Here is a 16,794-nt window from a genome sequence, read left to right as displayed (position 1 = left end):
TGCCAGCACACACATACAGCGTGTACTATACTCCCAGCACACACATACAGCGTGTACTATACTGCCAGCACACACATACAGCGTGTACTATACTCCCAGCACACACATACAGGGTGTATTATACTGCCAGCACACACATACAGCGTGTACTATACTGCCAGCACACACATACAGCGTGTACTATACTGCCAGCACACACATACAGCGTGTACTATACTGCCAGCACACACATACAGCGTGTACTATACTGCCAGCACACACATACAGCGTGTACTATACTCCCAGCACACACATACAGGGTGTATTATACTGCCAGCACACACATACAGGGTGTATTATACTCCCAGCACACACATACAGCGTGTACTATACTGCCAGCACACACATACAGCGTGTACTATACTGCCAGCACACACATACAGCGTGTACTATACTGCCAGCACACACATACAGCGTGTACTATACTGCCAGCACACACATACAGCGTGTACTATACTGCCAGCACACACATACAGCGTGTACTATACTCCCAGCACACACATACAGGGTGTATTATACTGCCAGCACACACATACAGGGTGTATTATACTGCCAACACACACATACAGGGTGTATTATACTGCCAGCACACACATACAGCGTGTACTATACTGCCAGCACACACATACAGCGTGTACTATACTGCCAGCACACACATACAGCGTGTACAATACTGCCAGCACACACATACAGCGTGCCCTATACTGCCAGCACACACATACAGCGTGTACAATACTGCCAGCACACACATACAGCGTGTCTTATACTGCCAGCACACACATACAGCATGTACTAGACTGCCAGCACACACATACACGTGTACTAGACTGCCAGCACACACATACAGACATCATGGACCAGATACACTATAAAGTCCTTTAGACATCGTAAAGCTCAAATCAAAAGAATGGCCCTGAAGTGTACTACATAGCACCATTTAGTCACTCTGTGCCTGTCAGATATTACAATAGGGGACTTGTGAAACAGAGAATGGATCGGGTCACTAGGCTCTCACCTGACAATGACGAGTGGAACTTGACCACAAACGGTTCCCGGCTGAAGGTGGCCACGCCGGAATACATGTTTGTATCATGATAATGATAGGAGTCCAGCACAGACACCTTGTCATTCCTGAAGGGATAACACATCGTGACAGAGGTCACAAAACACTTTTGTCATTAATCACTTCCACAATAAATGGGATATTCACTTGCCCTGAAGGTGAAATCATTATTCACGAGTTCTACTCACATATGAAGCATTACTGCGTATAAACATCTCAATGCTGCAATGTGCAATCCCGTCTAACTAGCTTCCCTAAAGGAATCTAACAATGCTAATAGCAAAGGTTTGTTTTCAATTTAGGTGGGAAATTAGTCACAAGTTGAAATGTTTTATGAGGCCTCTGAATGGGTGTTTGTAAGTCACTTGTTTCTTTATCTTTATCCCCACCCGGTCCTCATCAGAAAACCAATAAGGTTCAGGAGAGGTAGTGAGGTGAGACTCTGGCTGGACAAACACTTGCTGATCACACAGTGACCTCACATAAGTGGGAGAAACCTGAGGAAATGAAACCCCTCCAAACTGGAATTAGTACATTTTTCTACTAGAAGGCACTGAACTCTTAACCATGTCACTGTGATTAGTACACTTTGCTCCTAGGAGGGACTGACCCCTTAAATATGTCACGGCCATTAGTACACTTTGCTCCTAGGAGGGACTGACCCCTTAAACATGTCACTCCCATTAGTACACTTTGCTCCTAGGAGGGTCTGACCCCTTAAACATGTCACTGCCATTAGTACTCTTTGCTCCTAGGAGGGACTGACCCCTTAACCATGTCACTGCCATTAGTACACTTTGCTCCTAGGAGGGACTGACCCCTTAAACATGTCACAGCCATTAGTACACTTTGCCCCTAGGTAGGACTGACCCCTTTATCATGTCACTGCCATTAGTACACTTTGTTCCTAGGAGGGACTGACCTCTTAACCATGTCACTGCCATTAGTACACTTTGCCCCTAGGAGGGACTGACCCCTTAAACATGTCACTGCCATTAGTACACTTTGCCCCTAGGAGGGACTGACCCCTTAACCATGTCACTGCCATTAGTACACTTTGCCCCTAGGAGGGACTGACCCCTTAACCATGTCACTGCCATTACTACACTTTGCTCCTACGAGGGACCGACCCCTTAAACATGTCACTGCCATTAGTACACTTTGCTCCTAGGTGGGACTGACCCCTTAAACGTCACTGCCGACTGTCGGGGTGAGCGGTTTCCAAGGGCTAGTCCCGATTGCCTCTCCACCCCATGACACGTAAGGCTAAGAACCCACTGCAGGCGCCTGCACGCCCGCCTTACATCCTGGCGGCGCTTACATGGCACTTCACTGCGGTCTGTGGGAAGCTTTTTTTTAGGAGCGGGGGTGGGGGGGGGGGTCAAAATGACGGGGGGTAGAGCCATGTCACGGACAGCATAAACAAAAGCTAAATAAAGAAAAAAACCTAAAAGTACATGACACACAGCTCTGACACACATAAATTGTGGCAATACATCTGCTACACAACATGGGAAAGGGATTGAGACATATAAATTGGTCACACATCCTTGCAAGTAACTCTTGGGCAACATTACAATCAAAAATATCTTTCTGCTGTATTGGAATCCCAACATTACAAACACATGGGTTCATTTCATTGAGTACAAGGTTAACCCCACTTTAAGAAAAAAATTATTACAAATGGTGTTTATGGTAAAAATGTATCTTACTGTTGTAAAGAGACACACGTCTCTCATTGGCTCCCTGGCACACCATGTGACGCGTCGCCGCACGGGAACACAATCCTGTTGTAGCCTCTGCTGGCTGACGCGTCACAGTGTGCAGTGAGCCAGGAAGCGAGGCGTCACCGGGGACAGCTAGGGAGAAGGTAAGGAGCTGGTGGGAGACACGCATGCAGTCGCGCGCCGCCGGCTGCAGAGGGGACCTAGCCTAAGTCCTTTGTAGCTACAGGCTGTGACAGGCTATCCTGTGGGCATTTGACCCCCCTCTTGCTACTCTGGGTGACAGAAGTGGTGGTGACTCATGGTATGTGTACAGCCTACCAGGGTACAGACCTTAAGCCCTCCCCTTCTGTTGTTCAGAGAGGAAGTGACAAATTGTAGTGAGTCTGCTTCCACCCTTCCTAGGGGGTGGAAGTGTGTGCTGTCTCCTCCCTGCTGGGAGTGAGAGGCCAGTCAGCCCCTCATGGGCTGGCTTTTCATGGAAGATCTAGGGCTCCACAATGTGAGAGCAAGCACCATCCAGAGGCCTGGGATCCTCTGAGACACCTGCATCCGCTTGATAAGAACAACTGCAGTGACTACAACAGCCAATAAACCCCTTCTGATTTTATGTACCCCTGCCTGTGTGTTCAGTCCATTTGGGTAAGGGGGAAAGAACTGTGTTTTGGTTGGGGCTGACTCGGGACTCCCTGGAGCCCACTTAATGCTGAGGCGCTGACACCCTGAGGAACATCATGATCACCAAAAGCCCGTCCTGTCTCCATCCCATCCCAGACAGCTCAGCTCTCCTGGACCCTCACAGGTACGCCGCACCACAATACCTTGTAACTGAAGCAGTATCTTAAAGAGGGTGGGGGTACATGTGTTACATATATATAAAGACTCCCTCACTAAATTCACCAGGCACTGCATCACTCCTATAGGAGTAGTCTCAATAAAGCAATCGCAAACTGCAGTTCTCTTAAGGACGTTTTGCACCAGGCTTACTTACATCCCCTTACTAAACGGGGAATAGATGGACAGAAAATTTAGGAAGATGTAACTGGAATGCTCTTCTTTCTCCCACCTCACCTCGTCTGATTTAAGTCCCATCTACTTAGAATGTGATATACACTTAAGACATTCTACATATCATTGAAGTCTCTAACTTATAAATGGCTGCTAGGTCTCTCTTATAATCTATGGAGAGGTATCTCTCCCAACTGGGCACTAACATGTCACAAAAAATGCAAAAAGTGGATCGAGGAGATAAAATGAAAAGAAAAGACATGCTGAGAGCCACTGACCCTCACTGTAACTCAGACCAATCTGACATGACAGGACTTACAGCTGCATTAGATCAATTAAGCCGGATGTGGCTTGCTAAAATGGAGCAGCGGCTGGAAACATTCACGACTCAGATTGCAGCAATAAATAGCCAGTTTACGGAGCATACAAGAGTCTCAGATATAGAGGACCAATCCACCTCTCAAATACTCTTTCTAGATGAGATAAAGAAACAAAATGCAAAACTGGCGAACAAAGTCGACGATCTGGAAAACAGGTGACGAGGAAACAATATAAGAATAGTGGGTATCTCAGAGGAAGTTAAGCCAATGGACCTACTCTCCTTCGCCTCCGAAGAATTTCCCAGAATCCTAAAGATGGATGTCCAGTTTGTCCCACTAAGAGTTGAGAGAGCACATAGATTGGGCCTAGAGAGAGACGACTGCTCCGGCTCAGCATGTCCCAGAGCGGTCTTGTTCAAACTCCTAGACTTTCAAGACAAAGTCGCAATCATGAGACCCTACAGGAAATTACACGACCCCTATTTTAGGGGAAACAAGTTCTTCCTCTTTCACGACCTTTGTGTGGACCTCAGAAAGAAGAGAAGAGAATTTTCACCCATCTGCTCTGCTCTCTACAACATCTGTGCACAAACTGGGGGCGCGGGCGGTTGCAGAGGTCCCGCGCTCTTCCCCAAGGCACTTAAATTCAATGCCGGGGGCCTCTGCAACCTCTACTTACCGGTGTTCAGCCGGCTTCAGGACACGTGACCATGGCAACGCGGCGTCAAATGACGTCGCGGGGTAATGTGAAGTCACTGTTGTCAAGGTAACGTGATGTCAAATGACACCACGGGTCACGTGACGTGACACATGATGCCGCACGAGGTAAGGGGGGGGGCGCGACATCCGAGGACACCTGTCGGGGGGCACAGCAAAAAACATTTGTGCGCCCCTGTTCTACAAGAAGGGATCCAAGTTCGTTCTGATCTATCCGGCGACTCTGAGGGTCTTCTTGGATGATTGAGTCCAATCTTTCAATGCACCAGAAAATGCTGAACATTTGATTCAGAAATCTCCCACTGGTGACGTGGATGTGAACAATTGAAAATGTTTGCAGTTACCCTTACTCTTGTAGAGATTGTACTGTTGCCAAATGTTGGTCCACCGGGACCTTAATGTTCAACGTTATCTGAGTTAATACTTTGAACAGTCTAAGGAAAAAGAGAGAGCTAGTGATGTGTAGATTGATAGTAACGTTAAGTAGAATGGATGTTGCAAATGTGTTACAGGCCGGGATGGGGTGGAAGACTTCCAAGCCCTCAGGCAGTAACTAAGGTTTGAGCTGCCAAGTTTGAATTACCTGGTGTATTGTTAATTATGTAATCTGTTCCCCTGTTTGTTGTAGATACACCTTCCCCTCCTTCCCGTCTTCCCCCTTCCCCTCTTTCTCTTTCTTAGTTATTGTCTCATCTTCACAGAGGCTGCGGATCCTCCTCTGGCCACGTAAACCAACTACAATACTACTCCTACGGCGTGGACTCCTTACATTTCTGACAGGATGATTAACATCACATCCAGGAATGTGGGAGGTATCAATTCTCCCATGAAAAAGAAAAAGATACTCGCTCACCTGAATTGTTAGGTACAACTATAGAATTCTTGCAAGAGACCCATCGGACACTTATAATAATCTCAGATAAACTGAGAGGTATCAGAATTGCCCTGACAAATATTTATGCGCCAACAATCTACGACAGGTCTTATTTCACTTCTCTTTTGGGTAAACTAGCATCCTTGGCCACTAATCAGCAGATTATCCTTGGGGGTGATTTTAATATAGTGGAAAACCCAATTTTGGATAGGTCGACCTCCTACATATCTAAATCCAAAGAACACAATACAAAATTGGAAGCTGTTCCAATATAAATTTTCTAAAATAGCAACTAAATCTTGTAGATCCCTGGAGGTTGTTCTAACCTCTCGAGCGAGACTATACCTGTGTTTCGCAGGCGCACAACTCAGTGTCACGTATTGACTATTTGTTGGTCTCAACCTCTCTCTTTCATAAAATCTCAAAAGCTTAGATCCAGAATGCATGTATGTTAGACCATTTCCCCCATTGATCTCCGATTACTACTGGACCCAGAGACGAAGGTCTCGAGAACATGGTCCTTTCCCTCAAAGCTGCTGGCTCAGGCTAGTTTTGGAACAGTAGTGTAGAACAAATGGGAGAAGTATAAAGAAAATAACGCAGAACACATTGGGGACCTGTTCTTTTTTTGGGAAACGGCTAAGTGGTTCAAAGAGGTGACATTATATCGTATGTATCTAATCAGAGAAAAAAAGCATAATGAAAAATATTTACAATATAATCAAAAATGAACCGAAGCGTATTCTAAATATAAGAAATTCCCAACATTACCAAATAAGGAGGAATATCTCTCAAGGAAAAAGGAATTAGAGGTCCTAAGAAATGCAAGGTTTATGCGATATGGGAATAAAGTAGGGAAAATGTTGGCTAATTTAGTAGCAAACAACAGATCCACTGCACATATAGCGGCCCTTAAAGACCGACAGGGTAACAGACACACCTGTTCACATAAGATAACGGCTATATTGCAAGCCTTCTATGCAAATTTGTACAACCACCCAAATATTGATTAAGAGCAGCAGGATAGATTTTGGAAGGACTTGAGGCTTCCCCGATTCTCTGAGAATTCTCAGACAGGGTTACACTCCCCTATTACCTCAGATGAAGTTGCCAGAACTATTAAGCACCTTAAAACTCTCAAGGCCCTGGGATCAGACAGGTATTCTGCTAAAGATTACAAACATATGGCTACAGAAGTAACACCTCACCTGGTAGCGGTTTACAACTGAATAATGACTCAGGGAGACAGCCCCATAGGTTTTGGATCAGCAACGATCAAAATTGATCCCAAAAAAGGATAGAGACCCTGAAGATCCAGCATCTTATCGACCAATTTCCCTTCTCAATTTAGATTATAAAATATTCACAAAAATTCTTGCCGATAGACTTAAAAACGCCCTGCCTGAGGTGGTGCACCCTGATCAGACTGGTTTCGTAAAAGGAAGACACTCAGTCACAAATATACGCAAATTCCTGTCTGCTATTCAATACTATGGGAAATCTGATGGATCCCTGGTGACCCCGGATGATCACAGGCTTGCCTGCATCCTAAATTTTGAAGCAGGGAAGGCCTTTGACATGATCACCTGGCCCCATTTATCTCAAACTCTGGAGAGATTCGGGGCTGGTGGAAAGTTCACAGAAGCTCTAAAAATAATTTGTGCTCAATCCAGCGCCTCTATTTCTTTGAACGGTAAATCCTCATTGTCATTTAGGTTGTATAGAGGAACTAGGTAGGGGTGTCCCCTTTCACCTCTTCTGTTCGACCTGGCCATTGAATCTCTGGCTATTGTCCTGAGAGACTCATTTGAGGGTCTGCGAATTGGGAAACAAATGATCAAGGTAGCTTTATACGCAGATGACCAGCTTCTGTTCTGTTCAGATCCACATGAACAGATACCAATGATAATGCAAATTATTGATAGCATTCAAACATTTTCAGGATATAAAATAAACTTTACAAAGTCTGAGATTCTTTTGCTAAGGAGGGAACAGTCTGACTCGATTGGACCACCAATTCCATTTAAGGTCACCAGGGATTCTATTAAATATCTAGGAATTCACTTTCCCCTAAAATTGCAGAAGTTATACGAGATGAATTATAGTCACATCATAAATAAGATTGCAGAGGAGTTGGCAGGTTGGATGAACCTGCCACTGAATATGTCTGGCAGAATTGCCTTAATCAAAATGGTCTCTTTCCCAAAACTCCTATACTTGATCCAGACACTTTCCCTACTTATTAGGAAAAAAGACATCACAAAAATGCATAGGAACTTTAGTAATTTTATTTGGAATAACAAGAAACATAGAATCAGTTTGCCAACGCTACAAACGAATAGAGAACAGGAAGGTCTAAGCCGTCCAGATGTGGGGCCTTCAATCTAACAAGATACATTAGGGATTGGATGTTTGAAAGATCAGAATTTGTTAACTCTGAGGTGGAGGGACAGCTAGCTTTTCCAACCTCCCTGAGGTTTCTGTCCTTCCTACGAGACACAGATAATGTAAATACTGTAATACTCTTAATAGCGTTTTTTTCAGGGACACTGTTATCGCCTGGTGTAAAATTAGAAAATACTTCACACTATCCCCAACAGTCTCTAAATACCTACCTATTGTGGGAAACATCAACTTTGTTGCAGCCCAAGATCACTCGATCTTTAAGAACTGGGCCACTATGGGCCTTGTACATATTTCTGACTGTTTCGGTCCAGGTGAACAGATACAGCTGAACCCCGTTATAACGCGGTGCTTGGGGTCCACATAATGCGATTGCGTTATAACGGGGATCGCGCGCGGGGGGGGGGGGAATGGCCACCGCGATCAGGGGTTCCACGTCCGACAGAGGGGGAGAGCTGGGATAACTCTCCCACCCATACCAGACCTTCTGGCACCCCCACCCACGCAAGACTTACCCAAAGCAGCTTCGCAGGGTGCTGGGGATCCGACAGCATGGGTCAGCCATCGGGGGGCAGGACGTGATGGGTGGTGGTGTGTATCATGGGATGCATAATGTTCTGCTTCTCTAGCAAATATCTCCACCAAGACAATGCATGTGTGAACTTCTGGCTGACATGTCAAACAATATACAGAGCACACAGTTTTTGTTAGAACTGGGAGATAAAACTAATGTAACTAACAGGAAAGAATACAGCACCAATTTCTAGTCTGTGTTGTTAACCATGTTCTCTGCTTCTTAATGAGCATCCAAAAGAAACATTTTTCTCCAAAGTACCAAAGCCCTTTATGGTGGGATCAGGGTGGGCATGGAAAAACATTGGCAATTTGTAATCTGACAAAACTGCATTTTTTAGGAGTATTCATCATACAATGGCTATAAATCTCTATACCTCGCTATAAAATAATGAGACATTTGTTATAAGCTCTTCCAATTCACAAGGGGTTAACCAAGTCGGTGGAGAATTGTAGTAATGGCGAACAACTAGATAATAGCCCTTATTTTAAGAATGGCCTAATGACAGCCAGATTACCATTTAATTAGTGATAAAATATAGGTCTGTGACGAATTAAGGAAGAGGGTGGATATTGCTGGCAGGTGAGGGAATCTAATATATTACTATATACATTCCTTGTATTGAGACAAGCTGGGAACCTGCTCCTTTCATATCTCTTGGTTGAGTGAGTATCTGTATTATCAGAAACTCTGGCTCTCTTCTTTCTAACCCATGGCAGAAGTAAACAGGATTACAGAGAAGAAGACAAAGGATTATGTGAGATAGTCCTCTCTCTCTCTCTCTCTCTCTCTCTCTCTCTCTCTCTCTCTCTCTCTCTCTCTCTCTCTCTCCTTCATTCCCACAGTTTTGCCTCTGATGGGTTATACACCATGGTTCTGTGCTTGTTAAATCAACCTTTATCTCATTTAGTTAGTGTGTGTGTGTGTGTGTGTGTGTGTGTGTCCGTGTGTGTGTCCATGTGTGTCCGTTAGCAATAAAGCATTGAATGTAAAAAAAGTAAAACAAGAAAGGTAGGAGATGTTCTTCTAAATCGGGAGCCACGCTCAGACCGCGTTACACGCGGATCCGCGTTGTAGCGGATCGCGCTATAGCGGAGTTGAGCTGTACTTCCCACCTTCCAACAACTTGGAGAAAAATACCAGTTATCAAATAAACATTTCTTTGCTTTTCCTGCAGCTGAGACATTAAGCAAGCAATCTGATGAGAGAAGGGCCATCTTTATTGAAGCCTAATCCGCTGGAGGATGAGCTTGATATGTCCCTAAAAACAGGCTTCACCTCCAAAACGATTTACAGTAGTTTGATAGAGATCCGAACTGCCAAGTACTGGAATCCTTTGCTCACCAAATGGCTAGTTGACCTCCCTGAGCTTTTGGATCTAGACGTTCTGGTTGCAGGGTATGGGGAGGTGCGCTCTATTACTTTGCTAACTTAAAAGAGCTACAGATCAAAATAGTCAATCGGGCGTACATATCCCCAGCACAACTGAATAAATTCCAACATGGGTCCAGGGTACTGTGTCAGAAATGTGGCTGCAGTGATGCTAATATTTCACATTGTTTGTGATACTGTAGGAAGACACAGAATTTTTGGTATGAGACGGGCTTTCTAAATAAGCTCTTGCGAGTACAGCTTTCCTTTGACTTCAGGGCAATGCTCTTTGGGTATTTGAATGTTTGGAAATCTATGACTTTAACGGTACCACAACTGGCGGGTGTAATTCTTTTGTTGGCACAAAAGTTGATATTAGTCAATTGGATCAAAACACACACCCCAACGATTGCCCAACTAGAATCTTTCCTATTCTCTGTCATGACCAAGGAAAAATTGGACTAATATGGAGACAGGGAGCAGGGAACGGATAAATTCCTAAATAAATGGAAGCCATTCCTAAACACTCTGTCTCCCGACACTTTCAAAGAGGTGATGAGTCCCTTCAAACACTCAAACTGGTTTATCCACTGCATTGATGCATGGGAAAGATTAAAGGAATTATAGATCTTCAGAGTCCGTAACCGACGTTCTGAGGCCTTGGGATCCGCAGTTCTCTCTCTCTCTCTCTCTGTCTGTATCCCCCTTCTCTCTCTTCACCCCCTTCCATCTCTCCTACCTCCCGCTCACCCTAGAATATTATTTTCAGTTACATGTAAAAAAAGAAAGTATTGATGTTTCTTTGATTATTTCCTGAAGCAACTCTCGCTGTACAAGCACTTGCTGATCACATAAAAGGTAGAAATCCGAGGAAATCAAACCCCTCCAAACTGGAATTAGTACATTTTTCTCCTAGAAGGCACTCAACTCTTAAACATGTCACTGCCATTAGTACACTTTGCCCCTAGGTGGGACTGACCCCTTAAACATGTCACTGCCATTAGTACACTTTGCCCCTAGGAGGGACTGACCACTTAACCATGTCACTGCCATTAGTACACTTTGCTCCTAGGAGGGACTGACCACTTAACCATGTTACTGCCATTAGTACTCTTTGCCCCTAGGAGGGACTGACCACTTAACCATGTCACTGCCATTAGTACACTTTGCCCCTAGGAGGGACTGACCACTTAACCATGTCACTGCCATTAGTACACTTTGCTCCTAGGAGGGACTGACCACTTAACCATGTCACTGCCATTAGTACACTTTGCTCCTTGGAGGGACTGACCCTTTAAAGAAAGAACTGTCAAGAAAAACAATTTTGGGGCAAAACTTGTGATAACAAAATTCCATGGCCCAAACTGACACCATCTAATCGCTTAAAATAAGAAACAAAGAAGTCCAGAACAACATCCAATGTGACAAAAATACACCTACTGTATATATCTCTTGATAAGGGGTAATTTAGTAACCCTTTGGCCAAAGTGTATACGCCTGCGAGCCACTATCTAGGCATGACCAGTACGCAGGTCCTAACACTAACTGATTAAAATCCTTATTTACCTCTATAATTAGAGGAAGGATGGTCCTGGCATTGACAAAAGAAAACAAGTGGGGAGGGGCAAGCTTTTTACACTTATATACATATATATATATTGTGGTAATTTGGGGGGGGGGGGGGGTCTGAGAGCTTGCTGGGTATCTGTGTGTTTGCTAACTTTTTTGGAGGTTATTGGCTCCTCTCTCCCATGGTTTAAAGAAAAACAAAGGGTTAACTAAATGACCCTTATTCAAGAGATATATAGGTATTTCACTGTGTATTTTTGTCACATTGGATGTTGCTCTGGACGTCTTGGTTTCTTGTTTTATACAATTAGCCACGCCCAGTAACACTCCTTTTGACACTAGTATATATATATATATAGTGGTAATTTTGGGGGGTTTCTGAGAGCTTTCTGGGTATCTGTGCGTTTGTTACAATCTAATCGCTAGCAGAACCACGCCACTGTGAGGAATTACATCCCTGTTAATTGTAACTAAAAATGTACAATTGAAACTTTGCCTCACCAGGACAGCGCACCAGATCCTATCAAAAACCTACAGTTGATCCACTTTTTCTCCACCATTGATAGGACTGATATTTGTAATTCATCAATATGATGTTGCTTGCTGCTCACCTGTAAATAAATAGGTACCGCTCCTTATAACCCTCCCTTCCTAGGAGGTCACTGTTTATGGAAGAATAAACGGCTCCTGTTTCAAGGCTGTGGGGACAGAAATAGAGTAAATACAATGCAAAATAACAATGTGACACAGGACGAGCATTTGAAAAATCATATGTGGGTCAAAAGGGTATTCACTACGAAAAAACAGCGACTTGTTTTTGCTAAGTGTTATCGCGCTATAATCCTATCGATCGGCAACTGATTGTTGAAACTGCAGCATAGAAGAGCTGCGTCTCCATGCCCGGCTCTTACAGGCGCTCGTGCAGTTTAAATATTAATTTGAATAGTAGTGTGTAGGAGCAGGGGGTCTCCTGAGCTGAACCGCATTGATTTCAGCCTCGGGGACCCCATACTTCCTGAGTTACAGGCTCTGTTATGGGGTACCGGTATCCCCGCCATTTTTAAATCCACCACGTCACATGACCGGGGGATTTAAATACTGCAGTAGATACCGGCACCCCATAACGGAGCCTGTAACTCAGGAAGTAGGGGGTCCCCGAGGCTGAAATCAATGCGGTTCAGCTCAGGAGACCCCCCGCTCCTACACACTAGTATTAAAAAATTAAATAAATATAAATCATTACCGTAGCGGCTAGCCGCTAAGGTAATGAAGCTGCTTTAATGTTATTTTTACTAATAGTGTACGGGAGCAGGGGGTCTCCTGAGCTGAACCGCTTTAATTATATAGCCTCGGGGACCCCCTGCATCCTGAGTTATAGGCCCCAGTTTAAATCTCCCGGTCGCGTGACACAGAGATTTAAACCTTGCGGGGATACTGGCACCCCATACCGGGGCCTATAACTCGGGAAGCAGGGGGCCCCGAGGCTAAAATCAAAGCGGTTCAGTTCAGGAGACCCCCTACTCCCCTACACTATTAGTAAAAATCACATAAAAACAGCTTCATTACCTTAGCGGCTACCCGCTAAGGCAATGAAGGAGTTAAGGCACAGTAGCTCGTTTATTTGGGGCACAGGGTGTGAGTGAAGGGGGTACTTGCCCCAGGGTGGGTGGTTAGACCTACCAGGAAGGTTGCGGGAGGCGTTAACCGCTTCATCACCATAGCAGTGGTAACCGTTATGGTAATGAAGGGGTAAACCCCTCCCGCTACCCACCCGGAAGGCCTAACCACCCACCCTGGGACAACTAACTCCTTTGCCCAATCCCTCTACCCCCAATAAACATTAAAATACCTACTATCTACCAATACACAACCCACCCCCTGTATCCCCAACAACCCCCTAACACATACAGTACAGAAATGGGCAAAATTGCTATTATCCAGATATGGATAATAGTGCATTTGCCCATTAAAAATAAAACATTACCCTGCCAGCATAAAGTAAACAAGTCTTGCACTTACCCCTACCAGGATGAAGGCCGTCCTCATTTTCCTCCCTGTCCTTGTCCTCCGTTGGCAGGACCATTACAATAAAAAATAAAACCTAATGGCCACTAACCCCTTAATCACCTTAGCGGTTAGTAACCACTATAGTAATTAAGGGGTTAACGCCCCTCCCCCACTATCCACCTGAGCGGCCTGACCACGCTCCCAAGGGAACTACCCCTATCCTCTACCCATTGATTGGCACAGTGGTACACCATGCCCATATAATATGGGCATGATGTGCCACTATGGCAGTCAATGGTCAAATAAAAACAAATAAAAAAATACACAAGTAAAAAAAAACAAGCACCATTTTAATTTAATTGTTGTTTATTTTTGGGGCTTGGTTTATTTAATTGTTGTTTAGTTTTGAGGCCTTGGTTTATTTAATTATGTCTTTTTAGTGCTTGTTTTTTTATTATTGTGTATTTTTGTTGATTGTTTTTTTTAATCCTTGTTTCTTTTTGGTGCTTGTTTTTATTTTTAGGTTGGCCATTGACTGCCATAGTGGCAAATCATGCCCACATTATATGAGCATGGTGTACCACTTTGCCAATCAATGGGTAGAGGGTGGGGAATGTTGCTTCGGGGAAGGTGGATAGGCGTCCCAGGTGTGTAGCGTGGAGGGGGGTTAACCCCTTAATTACTATAGTGGTTAATAACTACTAAGGTGATTAAGGGGTTAGTGGCCATTAGTTTGTTTTTTATTGTAATGTTCCTGCCCACGGAGGACGGAGAGGATGGGGAGGACGACGACGACTGCCTTCATCCTGGCAGGGGTAAGTCTAACTTTTATTTACTTTATGCTGACTGGTTTTATTTTTCAATGTTCAAATGCGCTATTATTCATATCTGGATAATAGTTATAGTCTCCGCCGGCCTCCAGTATCAATCCTGGGCAGTAAAAATAAAATGCTTTTATGCATCTTGCAATATCATTAGCACCAACCTTTAGCTGGCGCCAAAATATTGCAAAATGTTAAAGTTCGATATGCTTATCACTGCTTAGTGAATAGCAATTGCTGGCACAAAAAGTAATTTGGGCCTTTTTTTGGTTTCTCGTACGACTTTTTGTGGTCAGAGTGTTAAAGCTCATTAAAAAGCCGTTAAAGAGCACAATACTGCACTGTTATCACTGCTTAGTGAATAGCAAAATGGCAATATCGCGCTTTAAGAACATTTAACATGCATTAAACCATTTATCGAAGTTTAGTGAATGTGCCCCTTACAGTCTATAGAATTTTCATCTCTGTCTAATAAAGTGATACAATCTCTCGTTTTTGTGCAGAAACGATTATCTCTAAATAATGAATGCATTGTATGTAAAATGAGAGGAGGGAGAGAGAATTATACCTCCCAGTACCCACCTTTATAGAACACATGGACAGACACCTTTGCACAACTAGAAGAAGCATACCAGAGATACCAGGAATTTAATTTAAGTCGTTTAAATATACTTTGCATATCCAAATTACTTTCTGTCTCTCTCCCAGATATCTGAAATGTTAGGCACCCCAGTCTATGCCAGCACAATGCATTACAACTTGTGCACAGAACAGGTGCATCTTGGGTAGCGGGTGTGCCAGTCTCCCCTTGCACACAGATGCAGCGCTGGCAATGAGAGATGAACTGACCTGTTGAGTTCCTGCATCAGTATTTTGACAGCGCTGAGATCAGTGTCTCTGACTTCCATAATCAGAACAATGTCATAACGGGGCAAGATCTGCAAACACACACAAGGGTTACACAATGCCAGCCGGCACAATCTACAAACACACAGGTTACACAATGGCAGCCGGCACAACCTACAAACACACACAGGTTACACAATGCAAGTCGGCACAACCTACAAACACACACTGGTTACACAATGGCATGCAGCACAAGCTATTAACACACACGGGTTACACAATGGCATGCAGCACAAGCTACAAACACACACGGTTATACAATGCCATCCGTCAGAACCTACAAACATACGCAGGGGTTGCACAATGATAGCCAGCACAACCTACAAGCACACACAAGGGTTACACAATGACACAGTGAATACGCCCCAACACTCACTCTTCTCATGGCTACCTACCTTCATTAAGATGTTAACTACTGCTGTATTTTTCATCTTTGCGTCCCCGAAGGCTTTAATATTAAACGATCCGATGTTCAGAGCCGAAACCTCACTCAGGACGAGCGTCAGTGTGAGTGCAAATGCGAAACGCGTCATCTCTACGATGGAGACACAAACGCAACAGTAATCAGACACTGGGTGGATAAGGCGTTAGAGAAGAACCTCTTGGTTCTCCTAGTCTGCTGTAAAACCTTAAACCCTATGTGATCCTTGGCTTTCTTTCATATTTGGGATAACCTTATCTCTGTCCCAAGCATTTTCTAACTCCCTTACTGTTTTAGCCCCTACCACCTCTGCTGGGAGACTGTTCCGCAAATCCACCACCCTTCCTGTGAAGCAGTACCTCCTCCTCACATCTCCTCTTAGCCTTGGTATATTCTGATTTCCCTGAGATAGTCGGCCAATCTTCACGGCAGCAGAGGACCACTACTTGTTTCATTTAAAAACCGGGGGTTCAACAGCTTGTGTCCTGTTTACAAGCCGGGAGTTCCCCGTATTTCTATACACAATCCTAATACTTCCACTTTATTAAAGTAGAGGAATAGTTAAAAAAAAATACATTCTTTCCTAAAGATTTTTTTTTCTTTTACTGGGTGGGATCTGGGAGATCCTCGTGAGCCACCGCCCCCGGGTTCCCGAGATTAATTACTGGTGAAGTTACTGGGTTTGTGTATTTTTACAGGGGAAACAAAATGGCCGGCGAATCTTGGGCCAATAGGAAGTTGCACCACCATCGATAGGGGATTTCCTATTGGATGGCCTTTTAAATCCTCTATAAAAATTAGGAAGTAATAAGGGTACTTTGATCAGTAAGTATCTCGGGGGCCAGGGAGGTCCCTAGAGATCAACATAGTACGGTTCAGTTCTGAAGGCGCTCCCCAGTTCTAAGCAGCAGTCCACCCTTTACAAAACGGCTTTTATTTTTGAAATCTGAGGGTCGTTCACGCGTTTGAAATATATG

General features: G+C 44.2%; 3 protein-coding genes across 3 annotated transcripts in view; all 3 read right to left on the bottom strand.

Moving 5' to 3' along the window:
- Positions 1–16,794, bottom strand: part of LOC142463494 (deoxyribonuclease-1-like) — a 44,400-nt gene that overhangs the window by 6,805 nt on the left and 20,801 nt on the right. The window lies entirely within an intron of this gene.
- The window catches only part of LOC142463495 (deoxyribonuclease-1-like), a 48,096-nt gene that overhangs the window by 29,023 nt on the left and 2,279 nt on the right, over positions 1–16,794 (bottom strand). The gene's annotated exons all lie outside the window — the stretch shown is intronic.
- Positions 9,648–15,929, bottom strand: LOC142463645 (deoxyribonuclease-1-like). Its single transcript, XM_075566610.1, has 4 exons — positions 15,792–15,929; positions 15,340–15,428; positions 12,274–12,360; positions 9,648–10,290 (listed from the first exon to the last, which is right to left on the bottom strand). Exons 1-4 carry the CDS (start codon positions 15,927–15,929, stop codon positions 10,266–10,268), a joined length of 339 nt encoding a protein of 112 aa, XP_075422725.1. The 3' UTR covers positions 9,648–10,265.

This window comes from Ascaphus truei, chromosome 11 (assembly GCF_040206685.1).
Source record: "Ascaphus truei isolate aAscTru1 chromosome 11, aAscTru1.hap1, whole genome shotgun sequence".
Taxonomy (NCBI): domain Eukaryota; kingdom Metazoa; phylum Chordata; class Amphibia; order Anura; family Ascaphidae; genus Ascaphus; species Ascaphus truei.
Note: the sequence above shows the minus strand (reverse complement) of the source record. Positions and strands in the feature narration are given on the sequence as shown.

Coding starts and splice junctions, on each gene's coding strand:
- LOC142463645 (XM_075566610.1), bottom strand. CDS start 15,929: ATGACGCGTTTCGCATTTGCACTCACACTGACGCTCGTCCTGAGTGAG. Junction 12,361..15,339: donor CTGATGCAGGAACTCAACAG/GTCAGTTCATCT, acceptor CTGTCCCCACAG/CCTTGAAACAGGAGCCGTTT. Junction 10,291..12,273: donor CGGTACCTATTTATTTACAG/GTGAGCAGCAAG, acceptor GTCTTCCTACAG/TATCACAAACAATGTGAAAT.